This window comes from Typopeltis vanoorti, chromosome 9, assembly GCF_054136105.1.
Source record: "Typopeltis vanoorti isolate ZY-2024b chromosome 9, IOZ_Tvanoo_1.0, whole genome shotgun sequence".
NCBI lineage: Eukaryota > Metazoa > Arthropoda > Arachnida > Uropygi > Thelyphonidae > Typopeltis > Typopeltis vanoorti.
In genome coordinates, this window is record NC_143557.1 from 64,588,952 (window position 1) to 64,608,571 (window position 19,620).

General features: G+C 37.0%; 1 protein-coding gene across 1 annotated transcript in view; it reads right to left on the reverse strand.

Annotated features, from left to right (window-relative positions):
- The window catches only part of LOC150103097 (putative ATP-dependent RNA helicase TDRD12), a 623,943-nt gene that overhangs the window by 398,754 nt on the left and 205,569 nt on the right, over positions 1-19,620 (reverse strand). The window contains exon 9 of the mRNA XM_090397898.1: positions 19,138-19,210. Coding sequence (XP_090254024.1) covers positions 19,138-19,210 — 73 coding nt within the window. The remainder of the gene's footprint in view (positions 1-19,137; positions 19,211-19,620) is intronic.

Here is a 19,620-nt window from a genome sequence, read left to right on the forward strand (position 1 = left end):
ACATTTAGACACCACTTGTAGAAGATCTTGAAGCTTAAGATGTTGCACTGCACAATTTAAAATTGAAGGAGTCTTCCTAATGGAAGAAGACAGACCATGAAAAAGTTAATGTCTTAGAAACTGAAATTATGATGTATGACCATATTGGAGACCTGACAAATACTAGATTCACATGGATGAAAATTGTTGATAGGATGCCTTTTTTTTTTTTTTTTTTTTTTTTTTTACAGCATTTTAAGACACTTACACCTTCCAGGGATGCCCCCTCCCCTAATTCTGCCTATTTGTCATATATTGAAAACTTTCACTTGCATCAATTTATAAAACTCCTTTAATATCTTAAAAGTTTCTATCATCATTTCCCCTCTTTTCGTCCTATCAACTAAACTTTGTAACCTGAAAACCTTCAGCCTATCCTTGTAGGGAGTATTCCAAAGACCCATTACCATCTTGGTCACTCGTCTCTGAATCCTCTCTACTACCTCCAGGTTACCAAGAAACCCAGGTGACTAAATCGGTGTGCAGTAATCGAGATGTTGCCGAATCATAGCCTTAGAAAGAGGGATAATAACTTCCCTATTTTAACTTGTTAGCATGTTTTTCAACATCCAAGTAATCCTTTTAGCCTTTTTACCAACTTTTGCAATATGCCCTCTGAACTTCAAATCTTTGTCCACAATTATCCCCAAGTAGCCAGCCCCATGAGTTTCCTAAAATCCAATACCATCAATATGATACACCATATGGAACCTTTTCAACCCGAAGTATATAACTTTACATTTTGCAACATTAAATTGGCAATCATTATCATTTGCCCACAATGCCAATTTTGTTTAAAATATCTCCATAAGTTTATCAAGGAAGAACCCAGTAGAAATGAAAAATTTATAATCGACTACACCATCATAAGCAGATCTTACTGGAAGTATACAAAAAACGCAATAGTCCATAGAGGTCCTGAAATAGGCAGTGACCACTACTTATTAGTATTGGAAACGATCCATAAAATAAAAGTTGAAAAATGTAGAAAAAGTAACAAGGGAATAAATGTTAAGATAAAGAACTACAAACTAAAGAAAGAAGAAACAGCAATTGAGTATAAAAGTAAAACATAAGAGAAGATGAAAGAAATAGAAAAAGAGATATGAATATGAAGACCAAGATGTAGAAAGCCTATAGTACATGTTCAAAACACTTCTTCTAGAAACAAGCAAAGAAATTTGTGGTGTATCATTAAATAATAAACAGAAGAAACATAAAACATCCTGGTGGACTGAAGAACTAAAAGAAGAAATTAAAAAGAAAAAGCCATTATGGAAGAGATATATAACATGAGTCTGTATAAATTATACACTTTTGGTAGAAGTTTTCTTTTATATGCACAAGTGCAAGCTGAATGGCATGTAACTCCACTGTATAATTACTGCAGTCTGGTGGGATCTGATTTGAGATAATAATGTCAGGAAGCACAGCCAAGAGAGGTGTTAGTTCTTGAACTATCAGTACAGATAGGTAAGAAATCAGCGTGTGCTGCTCTGTGCGTGCATTAAACAATTGCAGGTAAATGGATGATGGGATATAAGATTTCTGTACCTGACAAAGTGAAAGGTTGCAGGATGGTGTGCAAACCTGCCATGAAGGAATGCTGTTATGTTTAGTGCAGCTAATGTTGTCAACATTTATACTAACAGTTTGCACAGTTTCTTTAATACGCACACCAAAAGGATGTATAGCAGTTTGATGTGTGTGATATTGAGCTTCCCAATGCAGAGAGAAGATACTATTCCATGTAGAGTGATCTGCAAGAGATTTTATTTTTAGTACGTAATTAAGAGACAACTGTTTCCATCGAAGTGATAGAGCCGGTTCATTTGCTTCTACATAGAGACTTGGAGTGGGTGAGGTGCGAAAGGCACCAGTAGCTATCCGTATACCCTGATAACGGATGAAATCCAAACATCGTAGGTTACTCTCTTGCCGAACAATAGACTTGGGACCCATAATCCAGCGTTGAACGTATAAGTGCACAATAAAGATGGAGCAATGAAGATCGATCAGCACTCCACCCAGTAGAGGATAGAGTGTGAAGGAGATTCAAAGTTCTTTTGCATTTTTCCTCTTAGTTGACGAATGTGTGCTAGAAATGTGAGTTTTCTCTCAAAAATGAGTCCCAAGAACTTGGTTTCTGTAGTCACTGGAATAATAGTATGTCCCATTCTTAGTTCAGGATCTGGGTGATGAGTGCGTTTTCGACAGTAGTGTACACAGACACTTTTTTCTGTTGAATACCTAAACCCATTATTTAGAGCCCACAGAGAGACATGATCAATTGCTTGCTGAAGTTGTCTTTCAATTACCCTCATGTTACATGAGTGACAGTAAATTGTGAAGTCATCAACATATTGAGCATTGTCTACAGTGAGAGGAACCTGTTCAATGACTGAGTTGATTTTAATAGCAAAAAGGGTTACACTTAAAGAGCCTTGGGGAACACCTGTTTCTTGAAGATATGGTCGAGATAGCGTACTTTCCAGTCTGATTTGGAAAGTTCACCCGGACAGAAAGTTTTTAATAATTATAGGGAGGTGTCCTTTGAGAACTAGGTTATAGAGGTCTTTTAATATGCCATATCTCCAGGTTGTGTCATAAGCTTTTTCCATGTCAAAAAAAACAAAGACAAGATGTTCTTGTTTCAGAAATCTATCTCTTATTCAAGTTTCTAACCATACTAAATGGTCTAAAGTTGATCGATGTCTATGGAAACCACATTCTGTATTGGAAAGAAGACTGTTGCTTTCTAAATACCAGAGAAGTCTGGCATTAACCATTTTCTCTAGTATCTTAGAAAGACAGCTGGTCAGAGCAATGGGTCAATAATTATTTGCTTGTGTTGGATCTTTTCCTGGTTTTGGAATAGCAATGACAATTGACTTATGCCAAGAATTTGGAAACTCTTCCTCTAAAAGTATTCTATTGTATAATAAGAGAAGAAGATCCATAGAAGATGATGGTAGATGATTTCTCATTTCATAATGGATGTCATCAGGTCCTACTGCACTAGGGTGAGATTGTAGGAGAGCTCTTTTTAGTTCCTCCTTGACAAATGGCTGATTATATGGCTGAAGAATGTTGGTAGAAAAATTAAGTCTTTGTTTCTCTTGTTGCTCTTTCAGTATTAAAAATTCCAGAGAATATGAAGCTGTTAGATTTTAGCAAAAGTTTCTCCCAAAGTATCTGCAATAGCTTTGGGATCAGCAAGAACACTTCCGTTATAGTCTAAGGTGGACAAACAATGTGTACTATATCTGCCTTTCTGAATTTTATCCCATACAATTTTTGGACTGGTTATTTGATTAACTGATGTAATATATTGGATCCATGATTGTTTTTGACGATGACGTCTCACAAAACATGCTTTGGCTCGAACATGCTTGAAAGTTATTAAATTTGATGTTGTGGGGTATCTACAAAATATGCTCCATGCTCTGTGTTGATCTTTTTTGGCTGCCTGACATTCTGGGTTCCACCAATGCTTTGGATAGACTGGAAATTGAGATGTTGTTTTTGGGATGGAAGTTGTTGCTGCTGGATAATGCATTCTGTTATATATTTTACAGCTTCATTGATAGGTGTTTGACTGATGGCATCAGCATTAAATTTTGCAAGATGTGAGAAAGCGTTCAGTCAGTCTGGTCCATTGTCCATATAGGTATCCGTGTGGGTGAACATAGTTCCTGTGAAGACATTGTACAAAGAACAAGAAAGTGATCACTTCCATACATGTTCTCTTCAACATCGCACATGAGCAGTGGAAGAATGGAAGGGGAACAGATTGCAAGATCAATTGCAGAATATGAGTGGGTAGGCATATGGAAGAAAGCATTGAGTTTATTATTTAGAAGGGAAAGGTCATTATTATCAAGAATTTTTTCAATGATTTGACCTCACCTATTAGTGTTGGCACTACAAAGTCCCCCATCAAAAGTATGGGTTCAGGCAGTTGCAAGATAAGGCTATCAAGATCAATTTCATTTAACTATGCATTTGGTGGTAAATAAATTGAACATACTGTAATAAGGAATCCCACAGAGAAGCGAATCGCTACTGCTTCCAGAGAATTATTCCAGAGAAGTTGGACCTGATGGAAAGGAGTATGACTGCCCACTAGGATAGCTACTCCTCCATGAGCAGGACCATCTCCAGTTCTATCCTTACGTACAACAGTGAAATTCCTAAAGGTACGGTCCTCATTGGGTCTTAAGTAAGTTTCCTGTAGACAGAAATAGAAAGGTTTGTGTTTCTGCAACATCTTGATATCGTCAATATTCTGTCGATCCCAAGACAGTTCCATTGTAAAAATTTTCCTATTGTTTTGAATTTATTGACTTGTCTGGTTTTCGAGAGGTTGAGGGCTTACCTTTGTCAGATTTATATTTATCCACTGTTTTAGGGAAGTATGGAGGCCAGTGTCCATCTCTTCTTATTAGTTGACACATTTAGCTTTTTTTTCACAGCAAGATTTATTTTCATGTTCTTTACTACCACATCAAGCACAGGTAGTAGAACCACGATAGGCAGTTTGGGTATGTCCATATCTTTGACAATTAAAGCATCTCAGCGGGTTAGGGATGTACATTCCAACAGGACAGCTGAGATACCCTGCTTTTACATATGTCGGAGGCCTAGGTGTATCAAAAGTAAGGATGATGTTCTTGGTTGAGACCAGGCAACCATCCCTGCGTATCAGGATGCACCTCACACCCATCACATCTTTAAGCTCTGAACATATCTCCTCATCAGGAACCTCAAGGAGATCCCATTCTGATATCACTCCTCTACTGGAATTGAGTGTTCTGTGAGGTGTTACTGCAATTTGTTATAATTCACCAATTGTCGTTGCTCTCAGTAGTTTCTCAGAATGTTGTTTGCATATTGTTTCCATGAAGATATCACCAGAACGCAATTTCTTGACAGTTTTGGGAGGTCCTGCCAGTCCTAAACCTTTTGGATAAAGAAGGGTGACATTTTCCCAATTGATTTTTCCTGTTGCATGAATGATTGAAAAGGTTGGTATAGTATGCCCACCCTTTGTAGGTCTCTCCTTGGCATTTTGCCAAGAATAGTCGATTCATGCTGAAGGGGAGAAAGAAATGAAGGATGTACGAATTGATCGCCAAAATGCGAATCACATGCTTTCTTGTCTGTCGCTGTACTAGTAGTAGCTTGATTTTTGTTGTAGCTTTCTTGCATTTTTTTTATTATTAATTTGTATAATGGATCCAGTACAGTCAACAACTTCTGTTATTAAATGTTTCAGTAGCTATTGCAAAAGAATATTGAATAATATGCTGACATTCTGCAAAAAAGAATCGTTAAAAGGCAGTCTCCTTGTCCCCCTTTCTCAAGTCATAAAATGTGCAAGTGCAATTGCGGGCATATCGGGGTCGACTGTTAAAAGAATTCGTAGGGAATCAAAAGGTGAAGGTAAGTCAAAATTTAAATCTCCTAAAAAAAGCGTCAGAGAAAGAAAACCATCGAAACCATAGCTTTGAATGATTTTTATGTAGACATTATAAGAACAATGCACAAATTTTATGTGGTCGAGAAAAGTGTACCAGCTGTTCCAAAATTGATTCCTGTGCTTAAAGAAAAAATTAATTTTCCTTGGAAAAGAGAAACTTTAAGAAAAATACTTCATGAAATCGGATTTTGTTTTAAAAAATCCCAGAATAAAAGGAAACTTATCATGAAGCGAAGTGACATTGTTTTATCTAGAACGAAGTATTTGAGAGCAATAAGACGTTTCAGGGAGGAGAAAAGACCGATTGTGTATCTAGATGAAACTTAGATTGATAGTAATTTAACTTATGGAAAATGTTGGCAGTCTAAAGAAGAATGTGGAGTGCTACAAACTGGAAATGCCTCACGGCGCATGATAATTTTGTGTGCGGGTCTCAAATTGGTTTTTTACTGAATTCAAACTTACTATACAAAGCCAATTCAACTACTGGAGATTACCATGGGTACTGGATTACCAATTCTTATGGATTGGCTCTCTGCAAATAACATTTCTCATTCCCCAGATATGCAAAACATTAAATTGCTTAATTTAGTCAAAAGAAACTCTGCCCACAGCTAAACTACTTAAATACGACACAATGCTCAAAGAGCATGGATTTCTAGCTTTGAGGCTACCACCATATCATTGCGATATTAATCTTCTTCTTCTTCTTCTGCAGCTTCTCCCACTTAAGTGGGGTCACTGTTTATTATGAGTCTCCTCCACACCTTCCTGTCTTGGGCTGTCGCCACATCCAAGTTCTTCATCTTCAAGTCCTCTTCTACCAGCTCCCTCCATCTCTTCTTTGGCCGCCCACGCTTCCGCCTTCCTTGCACATCCATCTGCATGACCCTTTTTCCCACATATTCGTCCTCCCTCCTCATCACATGACCAAACCATCTCAACCTTGCCTCCTGTATTTTCGCTCCTAAGTTCGTAACTTTCACTGTTCCCCTGACATAGTCATTTCTCAGATGATCCTTTCTGGTCACACCGCACATCCACCTAAGCATTCTCATCTCTGCTACTTCCATCCTGCTAATGTTATTTTTCCTCAGGGCCACAGTTTCTATAGCATATGTCATAGCTGGCCTCACTACTGTCCTATAAATTTTGCCTTTCAGATTGATCGGCACCCTCTTATCACATAACACTCCAGCCATCTCCCTCCCGTTCCTCCAACCTGCTTGTATCCTGCATCCCACTTCCTTCTCACCTCCTCCATCTTCTTCCACTGTCGAACCTAAGTATCTAAAGTCTCTCACCTTCTTGATGACATTTCCTTCCAGCTCCAGGTCTGTCTCCTGGCCACCGCCCACTGCGCAACACATATACTCTGTCTTACTTCTGCTCAGTCTCATACCTCTCTCTTCCAGTACTTTTCTCCATCTTTCCAGTTTAGTTTCTGCTTCTTCTCTTGAATCTACACACAGCAAGATGTCATCTGCATACAGCATTGTCCAAGGTGCATCTTCTCTCACCTCCTCTGTTACCACCTCCATCACAATATTAAACAGAAATGGACTTAATGCTATCCCTTGATGCAAGCCAACTGTTACTTGAAAACTTTCTGTCTGTCCCAAACAGGTCCGAACACTTGTCTTCACATTTCTGTACATTTCCTGCACCAACCTGACATATTTCTCCGGCACCTTCTTCTCCCTCAGACACCTCCAGACTTCTTGCCTTGGCACTCTATCGTATGCTTTCTCCAGATCAATAAATACCAGATGTAGCTCCCTTTGTTTCTCTCGATATTTTTCCATCATCTGTCGTAACCCAAAGATAGCATCTGTTGTTGATCTACCAGGCATGAAGCCAAATTGTTCCTTTGCAATCTCCACCTCCTCCCTCAATCTACCATCAAGAACCCTTTCTAGGATCTTCATTGTGTGGGACATCAACTTTATTCCTCTGTAATTTTTACAGTCTTGTGCATCCCCTTTACCCTTGTAGATGGGAACAAGAGTACTCTCCCTCCATTCCTCGGGTATATTTTCCTGTTGGCAAACTGTCATGAACAGGTCCCACAGCAGGTCAATTCCCTCTTCCCCCAGTGCCTTCCATGCCTCCACTGGAATTCTGTCGGGGCCCACCGCTTTTCCATTCCTCATCCACTTCATGGCCTCCATCACTTCCATTCTACTGATGTTCTTCAGAAGGCTGCCCATCTCCTCTGTGAGTCCTTGCATTTTCCTCATTCAGAAGTCCCTCAAAGTATATTTTCCATCTGTTTCTTATGTCCACATCCATCCATAATACTCTTCCTTCAGCATCTTTGATCTGCCTCACATGTAAAAATGTCCTTAGCTGCTTTATTTCTACATTTCGCTAGTTGGTAAATTTTTCTCTGTCCTTCCTTTGTTTCTAATTGATCATACAGATCTTGATATGCCATGGCCTTCGCCTGTGCCACAACTCTCTTGGCTTCTTGCTTTCTCTCTTTGTACACCTCTCTGTCCTCTTCCACACTTGACTCATCCCACTTCTGCTTTGCTGATACTGGGGATATTGACATGTCGAAACTTTTTTAAGCTTTCAGAACAGGCGATTGAAAGTATTACAGTTGAAAACTGGGGAAAATATGTATTGGGACAGAGACGGAATTATCAAAGAATTATGTGAACCTTTGGTGATCAGTTTAAGTGAAAATGATGGCGATTCGGACACCGATTCAGATGACTCTGAAGATTAAAAGAATTTGATAATGGTATTTTTTTCAAACATTTTTTTGCATGGGTTTGTTAAAAGAGTCACAACAAGTCATAAATAATTAATCGGTTTAGGACATTAAAGTGTCTCAGTTCTCTCAACTGCAAATTTAGAATATCTAAGTTCATTTGAAAAAATTTGTTTTTCTGTATAATTATTTTTATTTTATAGAAAACTATCTTAAAAATAAACTTAGTTAAATTTTTGTTTTATGCTATACCTTTTTAATTTTGTTAATACTCTACGTACATATTCCCAACTGTTATACAAGCAAAATAGTTACACTTTAACAGCAATATTCGTAAAAAAAAACCTAATTTTCTGACCTGTAATAATAAACAAACTCATCCCAGAAGACAGATTAGTATCCAATATCTTTTGTTTCTTACTTCAGTTTCCATATGCTTGTGTCTATATTATCAGTACTTGGTTGGGACTTTGTTAGGGTCCCTGAAATATTTGAGGATGAAGAATTCATATTTAAGGAATTTTTAATTTGGCGGCAGAGCTCCCCACCCACCATGGAGCCACACATGGACACCCACTACTTGGCAAGAAAAGACTGCGCTAAGGAGTGGAACGCCAGGGCTACCCTGGATGCAATACCGGCACTGCAGCAGGTCTAGGATCCTGACCCCGGACCGTAGGGTGAGAGACTTACTGAAACATCATTGACCCTTGCAGGAAAGCCCACTAGCCGATTGATCCTGGTTGGGGGCCATCCAGAACCACCCATCTTGTCTTAGCAGGGGCCAAAGCAGTGCAAGACTAAAAGGATCCCCCTTTCCGGATGTCCACGGGTCGCACCGCACGGCAAACACGGCAGCAGGGCGTTGGGATCCCAGTGATGATGGTCTGAAAAAAGGATAGTGAAAAAGACTCAGGAGAAGTAGAGCAAAGAATACGGGAAGAAAAGCAAAGAAAAAGAGGAAGAATGAAAAGGGCCATTACCATCACTGGGATGTCCCCTCCACCAAGAACAGGTGCCCCACATGGCAGAAAAGCAAGACTAGACCGAATAAGAAATCAAACTATAAGAGACAACCTTCAAGTTGCAACTCTGAACCAATTCATAACACAAGCCAAAATGAGATGGTTTGGACATCTTAATCGAATGGAAGACAGAAGAATAGCAAAAACTGTATATGAAAGGCCAGAAAATAGGAAAAAGAAACACAGGCAGGCCCAGGAAAAATTGGCAAAAGGAAATTAAATAAAAAGTGGAAACGCAGAGAATTAACTGGAAAGAAGCAAAAGAATAAACCTTGGACAGGACAGCATGGAAAATCTCGATGCTTAAAAGCATAAGGGACAAAGAAGAAGAAATCATACTGCAGGATATCTACATGACCTTTATCAGGATATTTACTGCTCTCTCCCCAGTTTTGAATCATCAGCAAACAACTGAATATCTCCTCTTAAATCTTTCCCTATGTCACTGATATACAAATTAAAGAGGAGTGGCCCTAGTATGGAATCCAAAGATACTCCCACTAGTCACCATCATTCTCCTAGATTACGTTCCACCATATACAACTCTCTAGTGCCTATCAGCACCCCGCCCCATCCCCATAGTCTCATATCCGTTACCATTTGCTCAAGCTTTTGTAATAGTTTTCCATGTGATATTCTGTCATATGCCTGCCAAAGTCTAATAGTATCGTGGTGTAGCCATTACCTTTATCCAATTTTGTTGACACTTTATTATGTGAATTAGATGTGAATAAGTTACTCAGATGGGACCTACTCTTCACAAAGCTATGCTGCCCACTATAGAGTATCGCAACCCTATTTTACCTTTTACCAACTTTTCGATACCTTAACAACCATTTCTGATATATTAAAATCCCTTTACTTTTAATATATCAGAAAGTTTGCTACCTTTGTCTTGGAGCCACTTTTATGCAATAGTACTATCTTACCCACTTTTCACTCCCTTGGAACCCTGCCACAGCTGAAACTTAAACTGAACAATCTCATCAGAGGCAATGCCAATTCTCTTGCACATTCACACAGTACACTGGCTGATATGCCACCTGGTCCCACTGCTGTGTTCACATTCATATTTTTAATATGCTGAGCACCTCCTGTTCTTCTATCTCAATGTTGATACATGTGTCTGTAACATCAGCAATGTAAAATCGTCCCTTATAACAGATGATACAACTTTGCAAAATGATCACTCAGCAACTCAACTATTTCTTTTAGTTCAGTCACCTTACTACCATAAGCAAAGTCATCCTACCATAGTCATTTTTCCTGTTACTTGCTACATAATGAAAAAATTCTTTTGGGTTTATTTCGGCCTGTTTGGATAATTCTCTCTCATAGTCTGATTTGACCTTTCTTACCATACTAGTCACCCTTTTTGCTTGCACTTTGTACTGCTCATGAGTATGCTGATACATTTTTTCTTTATATTTCCTCCATAATGTTTTCTTTTTTTTTGCAGATGTTGCTTTATATCCCTACTCATCCACTTTATTACAACTTGGCTTATCCTCCTAACCTTGGGTATGCAGTCTGATATTGCTGCCCTCAAGCAATCTTTCACCACTTGCCATACATTACTGCCATTCTTTGCTTATAGCTTCTCAAGCCATGGCACTATTCCAAGATTACTCTTGAGTCTCTCATAATCACCAACCTTATAACAGAACATAAATCCCTTCTTGACAGAGAACTTCACATGTTTGACAACTTCCCAGAACAAGACCACATGATCACTGTCCCCAACAGGAAACAGTGTCTACCTTAGTTATGGATATATCTTCTGATGCTATTATCAGATCCAACACTCTCAAACCCCCTTCTCTCTATAACACGTTGTTTCATCTAATTATCCCTTAGCAGATATAAATTCCACTTCCATCTTGCCATATCATAGAAATTTGTACATTTGCTCAGAATAAATATCTGGAAATAATGATGATATTTCATCTTATATGAGGTCTGCGCAGTTAGACTAGTGGCTGTGCGCTTCACAACCATATGCCTTGGGAAGGAGTGTCCTAGGTTCAATTCCCGTTGGTGACGTGAGAAGCTGAAGGATCTTCCTCAGTCACAGCCAAGTTAGCCAGTCTTGGGTGTGGACAGTAGGATTTTTTTCCCCAGTTTATCCTGGGATTTTTCATCCCGCAAAGCAGACAAACCAGGGTTGAGAACTCAACACTGCGGACATGGAATACACCGAGGCATAGGGCTGACCACCTTATCTTGTGAACAGTTTGAAGTCTGATGATTAATAAATCCTCAACACCACAAGGTAAAAGAGGGAAAAGGAAGATGAGTTGAGATGAGGCTTCAATCCACTTAACCTTCATAATGTGATTACATTCCTTCTGAATATTTTCTGTCAGTGCTTAGTTCATTGAATAATTTTTCATATTACTTCACACCTCAGAATATCCTGCTCTTCAGTTTTATATCAACTTTATATCATCTCAGATTTCTTTTATGCTTTTTTTTTCCATTTTTAAGTTTCTTGAAAGGTTTCCAAAACATTATGCAACCTTTGTGATATTTATTCTCTATATTCCTCTCAGTCTTTCAATAAATAAACTTTAGTTTATTTATTGAAATTTAGATTTCAATATGATTTCACCTTCCTGAGATTGCCTCTTTAGCATCATAAGTCTTTTGTGAAGTTTGGCTTTTTCTGCCTTTGTAGACAACCACATGCCTCACTGGCTGAATCAATGCTGTATTTAGGTTTGTTTGTTCAAATTCATTTTTTATTCAACAGCATTTGTATGTTTGAGGTTACAATTCATGAAAGTTACTCAAATTTGTTTACTCAGATGAAATCTAAATGGCAATCACTCCCAGTTTCAAATTTCCTTATATAAGAGGGTAGTCTGAAAAGTTCTCAGTCTCGACCATAGATAGCAACAATCGGCAAGATTTTTTTTCCCCTAAGTTGGTACATCTGTCATAAGCATCCGTGTAAAATTGCAAGTCATTCTATCAAGTAGTTTGTTTTATACAGCTGTCTGAAGCAAAAGTGTTGTATCCCTTGAAATAGATAAAATTGAGTATCGTGCGGTTATAAATTTCTTTGTAAAAGAAGGCTTAACGCCAAAAGAAATTCATTCAAAGTTCATAAAAGTTCATGGGCACTCTTCTCTTTCGTTTTCGACAATTAAGAAATGGGCTGCTGAGTTTAAATGCAGCCATACCAGCCTTGAAGATGATCTACGTGAAGGAAGTCCAAAAAGTGTAACAACACCAGAAATCATCGATCAAGTGCACAATATGGTATTGGATGACCGGTGAGTCAAAGTGCATGAAATTGCTGAGATTATAGGCATTTCAAAAGAACTTATAGGATATATTTTGCATGAAGAATTGCAAATGAAAAAGCTTTGCACAATATAGGTGCAGCACTTTGATCAAAAACGCACTCGCATTAAAATCTCTGAACAGTGCTTGGAGCATTTTAACAAGAATAAAACTGATTCTGTGCGTCGATTTATTACTATGGATGAGACTTGGATTCACCACTACACAAGAATCCAAACAGCAGTCAAAACAGCGGACAGAAGCCAGTTGTTCGGTGACAAAAAAGACGAAGTCGGTTCCATCAGCAGGAAAGGTCATGGCATCGGTGTTTTGGGATGCTAAAGGCATTTTGTTTATTAATTATCTTGAAAAGGGTAAAACAATAACTGGGGAATATTATTCCGATCTTTTACCAGACTAGACGAAAAAATTGGTGAGAAAAAACTTGGTTTGCAGAAGAAAAAATCATCTTTCATCAGGACAATGCACCTGCCTACAAAGGTGTTTTGGCAATGGGAAAATTAAGGGATCTGCACTATGAATTGTTGGAACATCCACCCTATTCCCCAGATTTGGCTCCCTCTGACTTCTATATCTTCCCAAAACTAAAACTCTTCCTTGCTGGTCAGCATTTTTCTTTGAATCAAGAGGTGATTGTAGCTGTAGAGGGGTATTTTGCAGATCTTACCAAGAACCAATACAAGGATGGGATAATGGTGCTGGAGCATCGTGGGAATAAATGTATTCGTCTTAAGAGAGATTATGCTGAAAAATAATAATAATTTTGAAATTATAAATTTGTTTTTTCATTGTCAGGCCGAGAACTTTTCAGACCACCCTCGTATTCTTGCATCCTAATCTAGCATGATGATGTCGCAATGGATAATAACATAATAAGACCTTTCGATTTTTTTATGTTCTTCATATGTGGAATTATGCATATTTTGTGTTGGAACCTGGGACTAATAAGATTGGTCCAATACCTGAACATCAGATAATTTTATATATTATTAGCTTTACTCTTTTTCCAAAACATTTCTGTGTGTGGTACTTATTTCTTATTCTGCTGTTTAGATAACCAACAAGAACTAGCTTTTCCCTTCTCTAATAATGACTCCAAAAATTCTACATTTTCCTTCTTCTTCTGGCCAAAATAAGTCACAGCTCAATTTCCCATTTTGAAATTTGCTTACATTTTAAAAATCTCACATAAATAGTTTGCTTATCATGTTTAACCCCCCCATTAAAGAATATGTTTTTGTTATATAATAAAGTAATATTTAAAATATATGTATGTGGTCACATTTATTAATGCAGTTGTTATGCTTATTATTATCAGAACTGTCATGCAGTTAAGCTGTAGGATAACAAAGAAGACTTAAATGTATTTAAATTGTAAACTTGCTTACTGTATGTTTTAATCCTGAGGGATTTACATAGAAATGACATTGCATGTCATTATTGTATGTGTGTCTGTAGTAATGTTCATATGCCATACACTATTACAACATGTGAGTGCTGTAGTAATGGCAGCCATGTTGTCACTAGATTTTGCTTCAAATCTCAGTAATGGTCATGTGCATTAGTAGCGAGTTTTTAAAATAGTGGTCAAGAACACTAGCAAGAGAAAGTAATCAAGGAACAAGAGCCAGAAATGTGGAATAAACTATCAAGTTAATTCTGTGATCTCGAAAAAGATTTTATATGCATCTTTAACTACTCTCCAATGAGGAACTGAAAAGTTAATATTGAAGGATAATGTAATATATCAAGTCTTTGTATATTATGAGAATGTTTTGTGCTTAACGAAAAGCAAGTGATATATGCTAAGGAACAAGATGGAATGTGCAGCAAAGTTCCTTTTATTGCAAGTGCGTTTTGGAAATGCTCATTAAAAAAATGTATTCTTATTGCCAGAGTGATTTTTCTTCAAGCCTATTTCAGCAAAATGAAGAAAAGATGCATTAAGGAAACCTGATCACTAGCAGATATATACAAGTATACTAGAACTTTTTGTACTCTGAAGAATTTGAGATAGACTGTGAGTAGAAATAAATAAAGACAAAGAGGATGGTGATAAAATAAAATGCTACAAAGGAAGTTGACATACAGTCAAGTGAAAGTATAGAACTTTCAGCTGAATGCGTTGTTTAGTGTTTGATATTAACCTCCTGAACTGAACTAATTTAACTGTGAGAGTCAGAGAGTGAAAGACTTTTCTTTGAGCTCATATAGCATAATCCTAGAATGGTCATATAGTTATTATCTGTATTTAGTAAGAATGTGAAGGTTAGATACATAGAATAGAAGAAAGTTTACTAATTGTAATTCTGCAGAAAATATGATCACTTTAGAGAGAGAGAGAATGATTTAATATACTGAACTTTTAGTATCATATATATATATATATATATATATATATATATATATAAAGGTTTAATGACTATTACTGAGAGAAAAGATGAAAAGATATATTTAAAAAAGATACTACTAATTTACTAGTTTCGTTACATGAACATCCTCAGGTATCACAATCAAAGAAGTATATAAAAAATTACAGAGACTTAAAATTGTACTAACAGAACAAGTATAAAAAACAGTAGCGTGTTTGAAAAAAATGCAAGTATGAGTTCCAAACAAACGAATACTACGCGCTGTCGCGAGTGCACCAGTACTGAACAGAAGCAACGTGTGCATCAGAGAGATTGTAACTCAGGCTGTTGTTGATATGAGAGGAATCTAGAGAAATTTCCCTAGATTCAACAATCTTTCTTTCGAGTTCATCGTAGCACACATGGATGTTAGCAGTTTGAGTCCAGTTTACAATGTGCTGGCGGCCTTCGTCTGAGTTAGCTGAAAAGAGAACGTGGCTAGAGAGAGCGCTAGCTCTAGTCCTGTTATAGGAGATATCTCTACAGTGTTCATCCAAATGTAGAAGGATGGATTTAGCAGTCTGTCCATAGTATGGCTTTCCGCAATCACACAAAATCTTGTACGCTCCTGGAAACTGTGTAGGAAGATGTTTCTGTTTATGTTTGCTAAGTAATGAACGAAGTTTTGGAAGCATAGTGAAGCATGTTTTGAAGTTGAATTTCTTGAGAATCTTGGCCAGTTTTGGTGAAAGAGAGCTGATGTAAGGCAAGGAGATGAAGGCTCTTGGGGAAGAGGGATCTTCAGAAGTAGTTGAGTGCCTGGGGGAGAGAAATTTGTCAATTTTCTTTGGAGAGAAACCATTGTTAATAAACGTTTTTTTAAGAAAACGGAGTTCATTTTCAATTTCTGTTTCTTCTGTAAGTAATGATTTGGCTCGGTGGGCTAAAGTGGAAATGAACTCCGTTTTCTTAAAAAAACGTTTATTAACAATGGTTTCTCTCCAAAGAAAATTGACAAATTTCTTTCCCCCAGGCACTCAACTACTTCTGAAGATCCCTCTTCCCCAAGAGCCTTCATCTCCTTGCCTTACATCAGCTCTCTTTCACCAAAACTGGCCAAGATTCTCAAGAAATTCAACTTCAAAATGTGCTTCACTACGCTTCCAAAACTTCATTCATTACTTAGCAAACATAAACAGAAACATCTTCCTACTCAGTTTCCAGGAGTGTACAAGATTTTGTGTGATTGCGGAAAGCCACACTATGGACAGACTGCTAAATCCATCCTTCTACGTTTGGATGAACACCGTAGAGATATCTCCTATAACAGGACTAGAGCTAGCGCTCTCTCTAGCCACGTTCTCTTTTCAGCTAACTCAGACGAAGGCCGCCAGCACATTGTAAACTGGACTCAAACTGCTAACATCCATGTGTGCTACGATAAACTCGAAAGAAAGATTGTTGAATCTAGGGAAATTTCTCTAGATTCCTCTCATATCAACAACAGCCTGAGTTACAATCTCTGATGCACACGTTGCTTCTGTTCAGTTGGCGCACTCGCAACAGCGCGTAGTATTCGTTTGTTTGGAACTCATACTTGCATTTTTTTCAAACACGCTACTGTTTTTTATACTTGTTCTGTTAGTACAATTTTAAGTCTCTGTAATTTTTTATATACTTCTTTGATTGTGATAACTGAGGATGTTCATGTAACAAAACTAGTAAAATCTTTTTTTTTAAATATATCTTGTCATCTTTTCTCTCGGTAATAGTCATTAAACCTTTTTTTATAATATTCCAACCGAGTAAAAATTAATTTTGAAAAAAAAATATATATATATATTTATATACGATACTAAAATTTATATACAATACCGCACCCCCCCCCCACTTGGACACCATGGAGATACCAAATAATAATAACTTAGTTCTAAAAAGAGACTGCACTGCAGCTCTTACTACAGCTATTTTTCTCCATAGATGTACAGAAGCAATAAAGCACAAAGACAATTACAATACTCCTTTATATGATCTGATAAGCTCATAAGAAACATTATTTGGAAAACAATGTTTCATAACAGGTGGAAAAAATTAAATTTGAATCATCAAAGGCCAGATGCAGAAAGCTTACATTCTGCTCATCATGCTTTCTGGTCCCTAGCTACAGCCATTTAGAAACAAGTTCTGCTCTTCCATGCTTTCACTTTTCTTATAAGTAGATAGTATCCACTATAATGCCACCTTTCTTATAAGTAGACAAATTCACTAAATTTCTGAAACATTCCTCTCTTCTATAATATTATTCTGACCCCCCCCCCCCTCTACTTATGCAAAAACACTATCTCATATAAATCTGGCATTCACCTATAAAATATGAATGCTTGTTTGGGGGAATAAAAATATGAAATAAAAACCTGCTTTCAAACTATTGTCCCACTGTTCTCATCTCAGTTTTCTTAAGGAAAGGACATCTTCACAACATGGAGACACTAATTAGTTACTATCAATATGGATTCTACATAACTCACTCTCAAATCCTCAGTGCTCATAGGCATTTGCCTCTAAAAACAAAACTATGATAAAGTGGAAAAAATTGAATAGATGCATCTGACTGGATCTGAAACCAAGGTTTTACCAACTAAGAAACTAACCTATTATATATCTTCTACAGCAGTAAAATATTAATCTGAAGAAGCCAAATTTTTGTTCTGTTGTACATTTTTAATAGTATAAACAAGTTGACATTTGTACTGTTTTATTCATTTTGTGTAGCTATAAAATGAATACATCTCCAAACCAGCATTCAAAATATGTACTCTTTCTCAGCACACATATCCATGACTCAAAGACAAATTGCCATTGAGTATGGTGCTGGTTTGGATAGCATTAATGCAATTTTAAAGAGAGTTAGGGAGACAGGAACCTTTTCTCCTGACAGAAAAGGAAATTGTACATGAAAAAGGAAAACTACACTCACTCAAGATTGTCTACTAGTGAGGAAAAGCAAAATGAATCAAAGATTATCTGCTGTAGACTTAAATAGAGGGATTAATGTTTCTGACATGACATGACAGTTCACTGAAGATTGTTGGAAGGCTATGCAGAAAAAGAAGCTCCAGTGGCTAAAAGTGTACAAAGATTAAACTGTTGAGAAGTGGAAGAAGGTCATATTCTCAGATGAGAGCCAATTTTTTGTATAAGGAGACAGAGTACCCTATGTTCACAAATCAGCAGCTAAGAAGACTGCTCCTGCCTATCTTCAACAAGCTCTAAACACCCGGCTAAAAAATGTTGGTCTAAATGACGGTCCAGGATCGCTTGTGCCTGTCGACGGTATGAGGAAAAGTGACCAATACATAAAAATATTGCAGAAAAGAGTGGTTCCACAGATCCAGAAAGACAAAGGATCTCACCTTCCAACAGGATCTTGCTCCATGTCACACTTCAAAAAAAAGTGAAAGAGTTCCTCAAAAATCACAACATCTAAATGCTTCAGTGCCATATTGAAAAATAGACTTGGAAAATTAAATTGTGATACAAAGAATAACTTAATACAATCCATTATAAAAGTATGGTTTCGAAATGCAGAAATAAGAAAAATGTGTTCTACGTTGGTAGAGTCCATGCCTAAGTGAATTAATAAACTTATTAGGAAAAGAGGAGCACATATAAATTATTAGGTAAAATTGGAGTTTAATTATTGTGTTCATTTTCTTGCAAAATTAAAATTTTTCTTTAAATGCGAATGTTCGGAATAATTTGTTCATTACTGTAACTTTGTAAACAGTATCTATTTCTTCAACTGAAACACCTGCCTATAAGTAATGACAGATGACTTCATTTCTTCCAATTTCCATACCAGTGGATGAGTACTTCAGGGCTCTATACTTTTCACCAACTCTCTCTTCAACCTATACATATACTAACCTTTTCTCAATGACACGAAATCCTACTTAGTTTAGCTGATGATAGCAAGCTGACAAATCTTGCCACACTCCAAGCCTCACTATTCCCAGCACTAATACACCTTTTTTTTTTTTTTTGCCATTCTTCAGTGGGATGAAGATAGTCCTGAAAACGTACGATACGAAGATCAAAACGTCCAGTGATTATTTTGGTTTATATTAAACCGGGGTTTCTCATTTTACATATATTAAAATGTTCTCAATTTAGTAACATGTACATTAATTTAAAATTCAAGATACTACTTACAAGCTTCATCCAAAAATCAGCTCTAATGGAATCAGATTTATCACAGCTGGGGAGCTCTTGAATTGTTGTACATCTATAAGAAATCAGCCAAGTAACAAATACCATAATCACAAATATGCAATGTTTCCAGCATAAAAAAAGAAATTGGAATTGATATTATTATTATTTATAAGCGAGGATAAAGCAGCAGAATAGTTAAGGTCAGCAGTATGCAGAATTTTCCTAAGGCAAGTTACAACTAATATACTATCAACTTGTAACAAAAAATTCAATGACTAAGTACAATAAAATAATAAGAAATCATCACTTAGGGATATGGGATAACTAAATCCTATGAAATCTATCCTGTATAAGAAAGTGATTTTAATTTCTTAACATGTGCCTGATAGATTCTTATGAAATCTGGTATAAAAGAGATTCAGATTTGATCAGGAATGAGCAATTTCGCATGTGCACATGTATACAGTAATCACAAGATACTCA